The following is a 16,278-nucleotide window of genomic DNA, read 5'->3' as shown; positions in this document are numbered from 1 at the left end:
ACCACCCACCCTCCTGACCATTCACCCTCCTGACCATTCACCCTCCTGACCACCCACCCTCCTGACCACCCACCCTCCTGACCACCCACCCTCATGACCATTAACCCTCCTGACCACCAACACTCATGACAACCAACCCTCATGACCACCAACTCTCATGACCACCAGCCCTCCAATGCTTCCCTACAAAAGCCTCCCGTCCCTTTTACCATAGTAGCCCTATGCCAACTGTACACAACCCTATTTCCCTCTTCTGTGTGACCCCAGAGCAATCTGCCACCTTCATTACCACTGTCCGCAATGAGCAGAGCACAAGAGCCAAATGGTTCTGAAAAATTAAATTAATTTATAATTACCTAAAGGCTGGTTGTCTCTCTTATATAACACTTTGCAAAACCAAGTCAAAGGATTTGAAATCCCTTCAAATCCCCTCTGTTCAAGTATAAAAGAGGTTTCTATTCAGTAATGCGATTTAACCCATCTCTCCGCCATTGCTACTTTCAGCCCTCCTTCCCCTTTGCAATCTGAGGTCCCTAAACTCTTACATCTGTTTCCCCCTCCCTTGCTCCTGGTCACTCCAATCCAGCCATCACCGGCCTCAAACCTATTGTGCTGGAAACGACTAACTTTGCCTCTTTTTTCCCTCTACGGCTCCACTTGCTATACCAACCTGATGTGGATATGGTTCAAGGTCCAAAAGTCGGGTCTGGCCAGACCATTCCATTGCTCTGTTCTGGGGTATCAGGAGAGGGGGAACACCCAGATATTGGACCCTTCATAATATCTTGTCCCGTGATTCTTTCCAATCAAGCGCTTTTTCAATTGGAACTCGGTCAGATAACCCCTTCCAATATTTTGGCTGACATGAACCTCTCTAAATTGTTACCTCTCCATTTCACTTCTCTCCTGTTAAACACACCTTAAAACCCTGGACTAGTGGTGCTGGAAGAGCACAGCAGTTCAGGCTTTTGCCCGAAACGTCAATTTTACTGCTCCTTGGATGCTGCCTGAACTGCTGTGCTCTTCCAGCACCAATAATTCAGAACCTGGTTTCCAGCATCTGCAGTCATTGTTTTTACCTACACCTTAAAACCCTGCCTATTAGATCACTCATTTCATCATCTGACTCAATGCCTCCTTGCTACCATTTCTCGACGTATAATACAACGGTGCAGCACCTAAGCAGCTTTATAATTGCCACAGGTGAATATACCTGTAGTGATTGAGTATACGATCCTGGAATGGGGTGGTTAACCTGGGCCAATCAGGGAGTCCTGGCTGACAGAGGTAAACAGGAGATTCACAGAGTTTCCTCAGTCTAGGGACTGGCTCTGATCTGTCTGCTCAGAGCCTATGTACTGTGCCCATGTAAATAAAGGGTGACTTGGTGAGAGGATACTGGCCTCTGGCAATTATTTCAATAGCAAAAAGGGTTTCATCCGTGAATCTTTCTAGTGTGTATCCCTCACTGATCCCCAATCTATGGAACTAACTGAAAAAGGGAGGGAGCTCCAAACATAGGCAATTCCGACTTGTGAAATTTCCTGTAATGCCAGATGTGAGTATTTTGCTATATTGCCCTGTCTGATGAGGAAATATAAATGATGTTAATACAATAAAAATGGCTCTCTGTGTTGAGCATGTGTTCATCTTAATTGTAAAACACAATGCAAAAACATGTTGTTTATGGTCTGATTTTATTTGGTATTTCAGAAGCCCCTAGCTTTGGATCAGGATAGTATGATCCTCTGTGACCGGGAGCTTCGAGTGGAAAAGAAAATCCTGTTTGAGTAAGTGTTACATTGTCGTTTAACCCCTTGCAACATTTTGGCCTCCATGACCCCTCTAAGCAGCTGCCTCTCCATCTCACTTCAGTTCACTAATACCAAACAGTGCTGGGAGTCGAGCTCTCCTGTGATCTGGTCAGTGGAAAGACTGGAGAGATTTTCGGAGATTAAATTTTGCTTGGTAGCTCCTGTGTTTTTATTTTGAGGGTCTATATTGTGGCTCATGTATTTACCATTCCGAAATGCAGTGACAATTAAGCGTTAGTGTGCTTGGAAGATATCCATGGAAGATATGCAGGGCAGGGGATTGTGTTGCCAATATGCTATTTTGGTAATCAATCCTCCAGCCATCACTCTAACCTCATGTGGCTGATATAAGAGTTGAGCTGAGCACCTACCGGTGCTAATGTTGGAACACTCAACCGTATTCTATCTGAGTTTTAATGTCACGTGTTTGTGTTAGTTCATTTGCGGATTCCAGTTCATTTGCGGATTAAATTCTGCTGCTACTACCCGACATCTGTCTAAAACCTTCCTTATCGTCATCTGAAGTTTCAGAAGTCTGGCGTGAGATAGTCTTTCAGAATGCTGAAGGAATTTCACTGCCTCCAAGGCTTCTGAATACATCAGGAGTGTCTCAGCAATTAGCACAGCTGCCTCACTGCGCAAAGGATCCGGGTTTGATTCCAGCCTCTGGTAACTCTCTGTCTGCGTTGGTACCCTTCGGGTGCCCCGGTTTCCTCCCACGGTCCAAAGATGTAGTTAGGGTGGACTGACCATGGAAAATTGCCCCCATAGGTGGGTTAGCCATGGGGAATGCAAGGTTATGGGGATAGGATAGGCATGGCAAGTCTGGGTGACACTCGATGGGATGAATGGCTTCGAACTGTACAGAAGAGCTTTTATGATTGGTTACTTCTTAACATGGGTCAGCTGCCTCGAGGAGTTTGAAGAGAGGCCATCCTATGGGTCAGCTACCCTCTTAGGAGATTGCTATCTAGTGCAGGAGATGTTCCTTGAAGGTGGATGAAGATGAGAGGCAAGGAAGCTGCAACCTGTTCAGACTAGGATTTATCTGAAGTGAGATCCCAGTTATCACAATCTGAATTCTCTCATCCCAACAGTACCTTAACTTCCCTCAGTCGCTAAGCGGTGTATTGTTCTCCATAATGCATGACAGAAAGAAACAGCACAAATCAAGTATTCCAATCAAAATCTATGAATAAAGTCATGCCACATATACAAAACTAAACTGAGAAGTTTTCTATCATCCCTTGGTACTTGTCTTCCTTCTGCTGGCTGCTCAGAGCCTATGTATTGTGCCCATGTCAATAAAGGGTGACTTGGTGAGAGGATACTGGCCTCTGGGCAGTTATTTCAATAGCAAAAAGAGTTTCATCCCTGAATCTTTCTGGTGTGTATCCCTCACTGATCTCCATTCTATGGAACTAACTGAGAAAAGGAGGGAGCTCTAAACATAGGCAATTCTGACTTGTGAAATTTCCTGTAATGCCAGATCTGAACATTTTGCTGTACAGGTATTGCCCTGTCTGATGAGGAAGTGTAAATGAAGTTAGTAGAGTAATGTATTGTGTTTCCATGAAGTGCTGTGTCAGTGGTTGCAGCGTGCCTAGCTTTCAGCAGAGGAGATGGCTAAGAGCCTTTTACCATGCTTTGACCTACCCTGGGATTCAGACATCCTAGTGTGGGCTGCTGTTGTCTGCTGTTGTCTAGTGTCTGCTGTTGGCTGACTGACATGCAAAAGCATGGTCGGGTAGCGGATGTGGGATAGCAAAATGGTTCAATGGTTAGCACTGCTGCCTCACAGCACCAGGAACCTGGGTTCAATACCAGTCTCGGGAGACTGTCTGTGTGGAGTTTGCGCGTTCTCCCTGTGTCTGTGTTGGTACCCTCTGGCTGCTCTGATTTCCCCCTCCAGTCCCAAAGATGTGCAGGTTAGGTGAATAAGCCATGGTAAATGAGGGGTTACAGGGATAGAGTGTGGGCTAGTTCTAGCTGGAATCCATTTTGGAGGGTCAGTGAAGGGCTGAATGGCCCCTTTCTGCGCTCGAGGTATTCTATGATCTAGAAAGCTGTCCCCCTGAGAGAGAGCTACAGTTCCATGGAACCATAGGAGTCTCCCAGGGCAGAGCTGAATGTCTGCTGTTGTGGCCTTTCATAAGCCCCTTGAAACACTGCAGTCTGAACTTTGAGTGTGGCACTCTGTGGAAGCTGCTTTCACTGAGATGGAAGCTGCAACACTGGCCATTACAGGTTGGTCCACAAAGTGTTTAGTGGAGAACCACTCCAGAAAAGATGGGCTCCAATATGCGTGTGGAACCCTTTGCTGGTTTGCTGTCAGACTCCTTCATATTCCAATGAACCCTGGCTTTTTACAATGCCATTTTGGTGTGTACTTTTCCCTGCAGCCTGGTCCATCACTGTCCTCACTTGGTCCCTCTGTAGCAGAACTTGGGAGCAACCTCAACGTCTGGCAATCTGCCATTCACTCTTGCCTTGTGCCTCCCAAAGTTTTTTGATTCTCAAAGCATTCCCTTAGCTTAAAAAGAACAGGGAACTCATTCTGCTGTGAAACGTTTGGGAAGAACCAATAATGTTCGGCACGATGCAGTTAGAGTGGGAGTTACATATTGTTAAAACACGCGTTCCTACATTCTTCCTCGAAACACTCTCTGCTGGTAGATGTGTATGATAGCCATTCGCAGGTGAAACACACAATTTTCAACACACGACATCTACTGTTTAGGAAAGGTGTGAGCAGGAAATCAATTGAACATCGCTCGTTGGGAAATAGGGAGAAAGTGAGGAACTGCGGATGCTGAAGATCAGAGTCGAGAGTGTGGTGCTGGAAAGGCACAGCAGGTCAGGCAGCATCCGAGGAGCAGGAGCAGCACCGTTTCAGGAATAAGCCCTTCATCAGGAATAAGCCTGCATTCCTGATGAAGAGCGTATGCCTGAAAGGTCGTTTTCCTTGTTGGGAAATAGCTAACGTTTGCAACGAAGGATACAGAGATGGAATATTGCATAAATCTTCAGCTGATCAGAGTAGATTTGAATATGATAAACCCAACTGAATCTTTTGGAAGTTGACTAAAGTAGTGAACAGAGTGAATGAACAAAGCTATTGAATGCTTGCAAGTATTCAATCAAGTTCCTCATAAGAGATCGTTAATTAAATCTGAAACTTTTAGGTAAATTTTTGTTTTGATTGTGATATTAGCCTAAGTGGGAAGAGTCATTATAATTGTCATGCGATCTAATTTTCATGATCTGAAGTGTTGGGTCCTGAACTATTCACTGTACTTGAGCGATAACATTAGTCAGGATATTGCTCCTCATTGGATGTGCAATTGGATTTTCCCTCATTTCCTCCTGAGAACATAGTTGCTCTTTTGGATCTCTCTGATCGGGAGATATTGTCTCCAACACTCAGTCCTCTCTTAATACAGCATTAGAGTGTCAATCTGGATTTACACACTCAAGATCTGGAGCTGGATTTGAACACACGATCCTCTGGCTTCGGGGCACAGGTCCTATCAACTGAGCTGCAAGCTGCTCACAACCTGGCTGGCGGTGGGGCCGTTAGTGCCTCTTCCCCAACTTGTCTTCCCTTTCAGGCCTGACTGGTAAGGGAGGTGAAAGCTCTCCAGGTGGTAGTCCAAACTGCGGTGAAAGCAAAGTAACCCGAGCCTGCTATTTGTCCGGGGTATTTGTGGGGTGTTGACTTTTACTCTCATTCGTCACCTCTCACTTTGATTTCCTTTCAGGTTGGAGCTTGTTCCAGTCAATCGAAAACTTTGGGTGACGGCGAGACCAACCAAAACTGTGTCTGAGGCTTTGCAGCCATTTCTGATCAAATATAAGTTAAATTCCAGCGAGGTGGAGGCTAAAATTGTAGGTATTAACACGGTAGAAATGAAAGAATTTGTATTTGTAAAGCGTCTTTCACACATTGCCAAGACATCCAAAAGTATTTGTATTAACGAGTAATCACTGTCGTAATGCAGAATACATGACCACCAAGTTCAAAGCACCGTGATCCCATGAGCAGTAGTCAAGATTAGAGTGGTGCTGGAAAAGCACAGCCGGTCAGGCAGCATCCCAGAAGCAGGAAAATCGACATTTTGGGCAAAAGCCCTTCATCAGGCCATTCCTCGGATGCTGCCTGACCTGCTGTGCTTTTTCAGCACCATTCTGATCTAGACTCTGATCTCCAGCATCTGCAGTACTCACTTTCGCCTCTCATGAACAGTAGTCAAATGAAAGTTAAATAATTGGTTTTAGATGTTGATTGAGAGATAAATGCTGCGTAAGAATAACTTTGAGTAAGGTTATCCGGTCTCTTATTTCCAATTGAGAGGGCAAACGAAGCTGGGAGGGATGGTGGAGTCATGGTAATGAGACAGGACTGGTAGATCAGAGGCCCAGATTAATCGATGAGGGACATGGATTCAAATTGCCTCACAGCATCTGATAACAAGTAAATTCAATTAACAGATAAAGCCAAATTGTTATTTAAAAACCCATATGGGTCAGGTTTATCCTTTCAGGAAGGAAATCTGTTGTCCTTATTCGGTCTGGCCTATACGTGAATCCAGAATCACTGTAATGTGGTCCATCCTATGTAGTTCTCTGACACGGTGTCAGCAAGCCATTAGTGATAGACAACAAATGCTGGCTCCGATCTCTGGGTAGGAAGAACTGGGTTCAAATCCCAGCTGCTCCCATGGATCTGAACATGTGAATTAAAAATAACTCGCACTCAAATGTCTGCCTAGATTGCATGACTACATTCCTGAGTTGGTCTTGAATTTAAGAATATTCCCATATGCACATTATTGCCTTTTGAGGTTCTAGCTGTTCCCTTATCACCAAGAATTGGCTAGTTCTGCCATTGCTCATTGCTCAGATCCGGAACTTGAGACACTTATCTAGCCTGGGTTATTCTGAACTTGCTCTATTTCCGAATGGGAATTGGTTTAGCTCAGTTGGCTGGATTGTTGGTTTACAGAGCAGTATGATGCCAACAGCGTGGGTTCAATTCCCATCACTGTTTTGAGGTTACCATGAAGGGCTCTGCTTCTGAACCTCTTCCCTTGTCTGAGGTCTGGTGGCCCTCAGGTTAAAATCACCACCGGTTGCTTCTCTCTAATGAGAGAGCAGCTCCTAAGCTGTGGTAGGATTGTGTTGACAGAACAACAACGCTTGTGAATCACAGCACACATGCTCTTCGCCCCTACCTTCACCCAAGTGATTGCCGGGGAGAGGTAAAAATCCACTGGGAGGGGTGAGAAAACAGGAAATCTGTCTCCAAACACCCCACTCCAACAGCAAGACAATCAAAACTAGTCTTGTCAATCACTCTCATGTTGATAATTCTGCAGACCCACCTTCTGTAAGCGGTAGATCATGATCTGTTCTATGTCCAGCTCTTGAACAAAGTATTAAAGTGGCCAAAATGTTTATACTCTGTGGGGTTATTCCAGGTTGCTGAGAACAGTCTGGCTTGAAAGTAATCTTGGCGCACGCTCTAATGGGAAAGCATATGGAACGGTTTAGTGAATTATTTTCTTTAATCTGTGTCTGAACAGAGTGGAGGTTCCCAACCTTTGAAACTGGATGCCACTGTGTCGTGCCTGGAAAATCAACAAGTGATCCTGGACATGATAAAAATACCCAAACAAGGTATGCATGATGCAGAGGTCATTCTCCTGGCCCACATTTGCTTTGTTCTTGCTGGCATGTTTATTATGCTGGAGAGAGCATCCTTCTTGAACTTGTAAGGACACCCACGTTGCTGTAATAGGGAGAGGGCTCCAGGATTTTGACCTAGCAACAGTGATATAACACCAAATAATCAGAATGAAGTATGGTTTGGAAGGGAACTTGCAGGCAGTGGTGGGACACAGACATCTACAGCACAGACGGGATCATAGGAGGTTGAGAGGTGACATTATAGAGAGTTGTAAAATCATGAGGGGCAGGGATAAGATGAATCACAAAGGTCTTTTCTCTAGGGTGGGGGCATTCATAACCGGGGGTATATTTTTAAAGTGAGGGAAGAGAAATTTAAAATGTGTTCTGAGGGGTAATGGTTTTACACACAGGGTGGTTTGTATGTGGAATAACTTCTAGAGGACGTTATAGACGAGAATCAAATCTGTACAGTACAGGCCATTTGGCCCAACAAGTGCACACCAACCCTCTAAAGAGTAACCCACCCAGACTTATTCCCCTACCCTATTACTCTATATTTATTCCTGACTAATGTACCTAACCTAGACATCCCTGAACACTATGGGCAATTTAGGGCTTGGCCAAATCACCTAGCCTGCACATCTTTGGATTGTCGGAGGAAACCCATGCAGACACAGGGAGAACGTACAAACTCCACACAGACCCTGAGGCTGGAATTGAACCCAGGTCCCTGGCATTGTGAGGTATCAGCGCTAACCACTGAGCCACTGTGCTGCCCCAAATGGTAGATGCAGGTAGATTTGCAACATTTTGAAGGCATTTGGACAGGTGCATGAATAAGAAAGGTTTGGAGGGATATGGACCAAACACAGGCAAGTGGAACTGGTCTAGTTTTGGAACCTTGGTCAGCAGGGACGAGTTGCAGTGGGATCTGGGTGAACTGGTACATGAATCACAAGAAGTTAGTTTGCAGGTATGCACATGCATTGATAGAAACAGACACCAGGAATCTCTGGCTAATTTCTTCCACACTCATTTCTGACCCAAACTCCTGAGGTCAATTATCATAATAGAACAATTCTCCAGCTGAAGTCAGTTAGCTCAGTACAGCTAAATGTTGGGAGGTGGGATCCCCTGGGTCTGTGGGGTACTACCACATTGAGTGATTCATCTACCAACCTGAGAACAGTTGTACTGTGCATTCTAAGCAACTATCTTTCTGTGAGAAGACTCATAATTGGCTGGTGAAACTTGCTTCTTGCTTCTTATTTTGTGTGTTTATGTGTGTGTGTCTGTGTATGTGTGTGTGTGTGTGTGTGTGAGAGTGTGGGTGTATATCTGTGTGTGGGTGTATATCTGTGTGTGTATGTCTGTGTGTGTATGTCTGTGTGTGTGTATGTCTGTGTGTGTGTGTGTGTGTTTGTGTGTGTGTGTGTGTGTTTGTGTCTGTGTGATACCTTGGGGGATACTTGCTGTCAACTACTCTTCTTGTTGATATTAATCTGAACTATTGATATCATATGTGGATATCCGAGACAAAGTTAGGTTCAATCTTGACTCTATTTGTCTTTCAGCCACTCCTTCCAGCAGTTCTCTAACCCTTCCTTCTGCAGCCTATTGTCACAGACAGACAGATCCCATGGTCCCCCGTTCATTTAGCATTGCAGAAAGGCTTATTACAATTGATGGAAACAATAAATACTTCACTGATATGTTTATTAAATATTGTAATTGCATTATTAGATCGTACCAGAACCAAAAGTACAGACATTTTCAGATTCTGGGCAGCATGTTTGTCTGATTAAAATTCTAATTATAAAATCATCACAATAATCATCTTCTGGGAAACGAATACTTATCTTCGAACTATATTAGTCAGATAAAATCTATAGTAATATAAATCTTGGTAATAAATCCACATTGTTTTTGTTCAGGTTTAGAACTAACTCACAAAGTTACGAGGAGCCACATGATTGTAGGCCAGAGGTTCTGTCTCTCTTCTGAAATGTCCTCCTGCCATGGTGTGACGTGCATGACTAATAATTAGCACACCACATTTTGAGAACCACTGTGTCATGGAGATTCCCCTTTCATTTTTGTTCCTCTCCTCCTCTGCCTCAGGCTCTGCTTGAGCTTAAAAACCTTCACCTCAAATATTTTCTCATTCTGCTGGACAGTCATCAAACCTGAAACGTTGATGTTTCACTCTCACGTGGTCGCTGAAGCCACTGAGTGCATTTCCAGCATTTTCTGCTTTAATTCCTTATTTCCCACGTGAATCTCTTGGAACATAAACTTTCTATTTTCTCTCAGGCATCATTGTAAATCATTGCCTGTTGTTGGTAGGAGCTGGGTGAGTGAACTGTCCATCCAATCTGTGTGCAAATGAACAGCTATTAATCAAATCTGCTTCAATACTTAAAGCTAAGAGAAGTTGCCTGATATAAATCTAGTTTTCTTTTGGGAGAAATAAAAACCTTTGAATTATTACCTGTTCAGCTTTCTTGAAGGTTGTGATCTGTGCTGGACTATTGACCGATTCTAACCACCCTCCACTTTTTTCAGATGTGAGGGTGACAATGAATACTAGCGGGCTATTCTGTCATGGAAAACATCATCACTTCCATTGGGGGAGTAACTGTTCAGTAATAGATGGATTCACTCCTGTTCCTCACACAGTCCAAGGATATGGAGGTTACAATGAAATCTGGAATAACTAATTTTGCCTCTGATGTGCATTAGAATAGAACTCCCCAGGTTCTTCTAATACTCTGCCCATACTAACAACCCTCTACTCCCCTTTCACAAATATGATTGAACACTGGGGAGATCCCCCCACCTGGACAGAATGACCCTGCTGTACCTCCCATTGAAATTACTAATTGTTTCTAAAACATCATCTATCCACTCTGTGTGTAACCCCTAATTCCTCTGTAAGCATTCACTTCCTCTGTGTGAATCCCCCTGTGTCGGCTGTCATTGAGATCAATTGCAAGATTTTCTACCTGCCGGAATTCAGCTACCTTTGCATGGACAGTGAAATAACTGCATAGAGGCTAGTATTGTGTCACCAAGTCACCCTTTATTTACACCTGCACAGCACACTGGCTGTGACCAGCCAGCTCGGAGTCAGTCCCCGAAGTGAGGAGATTCTGAATCCCCTGTTTATCTCTGTCAGCCAGGGCTCCCTGATTGACCCAGGTTAACAACCCCAATCAGGAATCCCATAATCAGTAAGATCCACCTGGTTCCAATTGCTGCAGAGCATCAAAGGTATGGCTTAACGCTACATTGAGAACTACTCCACAAAGTGGTAGTGAACATTTTATCTTTCATGTGGCCATTTTGTTAAAATCAGATAGGGTAAAGTTGAAGAAAGCATCACAGGGCTAATATGCTCAATGGTTGAGATGTTCCAGTTCTTCCAGAACCAATCGTGATAAAGTCACAAGATCGATGAACTGTGTAAGTTAAACTGCAGCACGTCAATGTAACCAGAGCATATCCCTTGTGCACCATCTCCAATTAGACCATAAGACCATAAGACATAGGAGTGGAAGTAAGGCCATTCGGCCCATCGAGTCCACTCCACCATTCAATCATGGCTGATGCGCATTTCAGCTCCACTTACCAGCGTTCTCCCCGTAGCCCTTAATTCCTCTAGACAACAAGAATCTATCAATCTCGGCCTTGAAGACATTTAGCATCCCGGCTTCCACTGCACTCCGTGGCAATGAATTCCACAGGCCCACCACTCTCTGGCTGAAGAAATGTCTCCGCATTTCTGTTCTGAAATGACCCCCTCTAATTCTAAGGCTGTGTCCACGGGTCCTAGTCTCCTCGTCTAACGGAAACAATTTCCTAGCATCCACCTTTTCCAAGCCATGTATTATTTTGTACGTCTCTATTAAGTCTCCCCTTAATCTTCTAAACTCCAACGAATACAATTCTGGACATGAAGACTCAGCAGAAACATTTATGTGTTAGAGGCAGTCCAAATTAAAACCATAAGGCTGATGTTTAGCTTCATGTTGAGGTACAAAGTAAGACTGGAGTGACATGGGATCTTTGTTTTTGAAAGAAGGAAATTGAGATTTGATTAAATAGAAGGATGTAAGAGAGTATGGAACAATGAAATGCAGGAAGTAATTTCAAACTAATAGTCTGGCCTACGTGTGACTCCAGACCTACAAAAATCTGGTTAACTCTCAACTGCCCTCTGGGCGATTTGGGATGGACAGTAAATGCTGGCCCCACCAATGATATCCTTGTCCCATGAATGAATAAACAGAAAATAACAGGGAGTCAAAGGTTAAAAAGAGTTGATTCAGGACTGATGTCAGGGTATACTTCATACAAAATAATGTCAGCCCATGAATTGGACACTGGATTAAACCCTGGAGGTGAAAGCCTGAGAAGCATTTAAAGTCAAATTGAACGTTGGAGGAGGAAGACTCAGCCAGCCATTCTAGCTGAAGGAAGTGAGATGGACTAAAAGGGTTATCTCAACTCATCCATCTCAGAGCAGTGGCTGGGAAACAGCCAACACCTTATTGAGTGCTTTCTAACCATCAATTTGTTTCAATTATTGACAGGTGGTCAAGAGGAGAGGAAGAATTCCAACCAATCATCGACTTGCCTTGTAAGTGGCGCTGCATTTTGCAAACTTGAATAAGCTGTGATTTTAAAGCGCCTTTATATTAGGAAGGAGCACTCTTTTCCAAACATACATCACTCTGAATATCGCAGGAACAATACAAATTGTAGACCACAGTAATGTTGTATTTGTACTGTCCCGTTAATGTACTGGAATATCTCATGGTATTACATCAGAGGGTGATTAAACAAAATGTGACACCATTGTCACATAAATAATTAGAAAGACTGGTGACCAGAAGCTTGGTCAGTGAAGAAACTTTCTAGGACTGTCTAAAGGAGACAAGAGAGAAGTGGGGAAGTTTAGAGAAAGAATTTCAGGATTTTTGGGATTAGATGCCGAATGCTGATCATGATGGAATTTTCTCTGTTGCTCACTCATGAGATATGTGTCACTGGCTGACCCCATCCCTATTTCTAACTGAGAAAGTGGTGGTAAGCTGCTTTCTTGAACCGCTGAAGTCTAGGTGCTCTAGACAGACCCACAATTGCAGGAGATTCCAGCGATGCACACACAGAGTTCTGGAGAGACTCAGCAAGTTTGTCAGCGTCTGTGGAGACAGAGAGAAATAGATTTATTGGCATGGATAGGGATATGCAAGAAATCAGAAATAACAGGAATGCCAATATCATGGAGGGGCATAGGTGCTGGAGGAGATTACAGAGACATGGAAGGGTTTAGGGGTTAGAGGAGGTTGTAAGATAGGGAGGAAACTATTAGCTAGAGGAAGCTACAGAGATAGGGAGGGATCTAACCACTGGAATAGGTTACAGAGCCAGTGGAGTTGACAGATATAGAGGTGTAAAGACTGCAGGATATGACAGAGATAGCAAAGGGTGTTGAAACTGCAAGGATTTACAGAGACAAGGGAGGTTTTAAGGATAAGAGGAGGTTAGACCATAAGGCATAAAACAAAGGAGCAGAATTAGGCCATTCGGCCCCTTGAGGCTGCTCTGCCATTCAATCATGCTGTAATGTTTTTCAAACCCATTCTCCTGTCTTCTCCATGTAACCCGTGATCCCCTTACCAATCAGGAACCTATTTATTTCTGCCTTAAATACACTCAATGACATGGCTTCTGCAGGCTTCTGTGGCAATACGTTCCACAGATTCACCATCCTCTGGCTGAGGAAATTCCTCCTCATCCCAGTTCTGATAGGTCACCCCTTCACTCTGAGGCTATGACCTTGAGTCCTGGTCTGTCCTACTGGTGGAAATATCCTCTCAATGTCCACTCTATCCAGGCCTCTCAGTATCCTGCAAGGTTCAATTAGACTGCCCTCTCATCCTTCTAAACTCCTCGAGTACAGACCTAGACTCCTTAATCGCTCCTCATATGACAAGCTCGTCATCTCCAGGATTATCCTTGGGAACCTCCTCCAATGTTAGCGCATCCTTCCCTTGATAAGGTACCCCAAACTGCTCACATTATTCCAAATGTGGTCTGACCAGAGCCTTATACAGCCTTATATGTACTCTGCAGTACATGTCTGCTCTTCTATTCTAGCCCTCTTGAGATGAATGCTAACATTGCATTTATCTTCCTGATTGAAACTTCATGTGAACCTCAAGAGAATCCTGAACTAGGATTCCCAAGTCCGTTTGTAACTTCAGATTTTCAAAGCCTTTCCCCATTCAAAAAATAATCTGTTTCTGTTCTTCTGACCAAAGTGCGCAACCTCACACTTGCCCACCTTGTATTTCATCTGGTATCTCTATGCCCACTTTCCTCACCTGTCCAAGTCCTTCTGCAGCCTCTCTCCTTCCTCAGCGCTACCTGTCCATCCACATATCGTTGTGCCATCCACAAATGTAGCAACGATCCCCTCATTCCTTTGCCCAGATTGTTAATGAATAACATGAATAAGTGTGGTCCTGCGGACATCAACACCTGCGGAACTCCACTAGTCATCGGCTGCCATCCTGAAAAAGACCCCTTTATCCCTACTCTGCTAGTCAGCCATGCCAGTACCTTGTCCTGAACACAAAGGCTCTTATTTGCCTCCTGTGAGGCAACTTGACAAAAGCCTTCTGGAAAACCAAATGGATCATGTTCACTGACTCTCCTTTGTCTCACTTGCTTATTACCTCCTCAAAGAATTCTAACAGAGTTGTCAGGCATGGCCAACCTGTGCTGATACAACCCTATTTTACCATGCACTTTCAATACTCCACAACCTTATTGTTAATTATTGACACTAAACTCTTACCAACAACTGAGGTCAGGCTAATTGGCCTTGAGTTTCCTGTCTTCTGTCTCCCTCCCTCATTAAACCAGTGTGATACATTAACCATTATCCAGTCTTTTGGGACCCTCCTTGACTCCAGTGACCCCTGAAAGATCACCACCAATGCCTCTACAATTTCCTCAGCTAGCTCTGTCAGAACCCTGGGGTGTAGTCCATCTGGTCCAGGTGATTTTTCCACCTTCAGACCTTTCAGCTTCCCGAGCACCTTATCCTTAGTGGCAGCCACAACACTCACCTCTGCTCCTGTCTAGAAGTTCTGATATGCCGATAGTGTCTTCCACAGTGCAAACTGATTGATTGGAATTCTCTGCCTCATTTTTCAGCAGTCCAATGTCTACTCTTGTCTTTCTCTTATCTTTTAGATACCTAAAAAGCTCTTTCAATTATCTTTTATTATCTCACTCACATATTTCATCTTCTCCCCCTTATTGTTTTTTTGATTATCCTTGGCTGATTTTTAAAGATTTCCCCCTAATCTTCACCACATTGTATGTCTTTTCTTCTGCTTTTATGTTAACATGTTAATCTTGTCAAGCCATAGTTGCCGCACCCTCCCCTTAGTATGTTTCTTCTTCCTTGGGATGGATTTCTGCCAATCTTCCCGAATTATCCACAAAAACACCTGCCATTGCTGATCTACCTGCTAGCCGCTGCTCTCCTTCCCAATCAGCTCTGACCTGCTCCTCCCTTATGCCTTTGTCGTTCCCTTTACTCAACTGGAATGCTGTTACACCTGATTCCAGCTTCTGCGCCTGAAACTGCAGGGTGAATTCGACCATCTTATAGTCACAGCTCCCTCGGGGTTCCTTCACTTTCAGCTCCCTAATCAGGCCGCCTCATTACCCATCACAAAATCCAGAATTCCCTGTTCCCCTTTGGGCTCTACAACAAGTGCTCCAAAAATACATCTTGTAGACATTCCGCAAATTCCTTTGCTTGAGATCTGTTACCATCCTGGTTTTCCCAGTCCATATCGAAGACACCTATGATTACTGTATTAGTGCCTTTCTTACTTGCCTTTTTCATCGCATGACTTATTTTCTTCTGCACATCCTAACTGCTGCTCGCAGGCCTGTACACAAGTCCCATTAGGCTCTTTTATCCATTGTGGTTCCTCAACTTGACTCACAGATTCTACACCTTCCGGTTCTATATCACTTGTTGGTATCAATTGCATTTCATTTTTTTACTAACAAGGCAACCCCATCTGCCTGTCTTTTTGACAGGATGTGTCCCCCTTTATAACTTAGCTCACAGCCCTGATCCTTTCGGAGCCATGTCTCTGGTGAGACCCACACCATTATACCTGCCAGTTTCAATCTGCACTCCAAGTTCAATCACCTTGTTTTGTATACTGTGTGTAAGTACAACACCCTCAGCCTTGCATTGACTTCCCCACCCCCTCCCCCCTCACAGTTCCATCCTTAGCTACTGTACCTGAAGTTAGTATCCTGACCCTTCCTGCACTCTCTGTCCTGTTACTTGTTGAGCTTGGCAAGGCTGTAGATATGGGCTGAAGGAGGTTACAGATACAGGGAGGGTTGTCAGGACTGGTGGAGTTTATTGAAATAAGGAGGGGTTTGATTTGATTTAATTTCATTTATTACTGTTATATATACCAAGATACAGTGAAAACTGTTGTTTTAAGTGCTTTACAGGCAGATAGTAAAATACAAGTGCCTCAGATTCTCAGAACAGAGTGCACGATACAGTGTTATAGCTGCATGGATGGTGCAGGGAGAGATCAACATTAACATTAAAGCAGTGAATTCAAACTTGATAACAACTGTAGGGTGTAGAGGCTGGTGGAGATTATAGAGATAGGGAGGGGTGTAGAGGCTGGTGGAGATTATAGAGATTGGGAGG

The 16,278-nt window shown here is 44.1% G+C and overlaps 1 protein-coding gene across 3 annotated transcripts in view; it reads left to right on the top strand.

Annotated features, from left to right (window-relative positions):
- LOC122556800 (regulator of G-protein signaling 14-like) overlaps positions 1-16,278 on the top strand; it is a 93,845-nt gene that overhangs the window by 72,926 nt on the left and 4,641 nt on the right. For all 3 annotated transcript variants that reach the window (XM_043703996.1, XM_043703997.1, XM_043703995.1), the window contains exons 10-13: positions 1,714-1,790; positions 5,576-5,702; positions 7,400-7,493; positions 12,101-12,147. In XM_043703996.1, the coding sequence (XP_043559931.1) occupies positions 1,714-1,790; positions 5,576-5,702; positions 7,400-7,493; positions 12,101-12,147 (345 nt within the window). The remainder of the gene's footprint in view (positions 1-1,713; positions 1,791-5,575; positions 5,703-7,399; positions 7,494-12,100; positions 12,148-16,278) is intronic.

The sequence above is a fragment of the Chiloscyllium plagiosum genome, chromosome 14, assembly GCF_004010195.1.
Source record: "Chiloscyllium plagiosum isolate BGI_BamShark_2017 chromosome 14, ASM401019v2, whole genome shotgun sequence".
NCBI classification, from domain to species: domain Eukaryota; kingdom Metazoa; phylum Chordata; class Chondrichthyes; order Orectolobiformes; family Hemiscylliidae; genus Chiloscyllium; species Chiloscyllium plagiosum.
The sequence above is the reverse complement of the archived record's forward strand: the minus strand, read 5'-3'. Positions and strand labels throughout refer to the sequence as shown.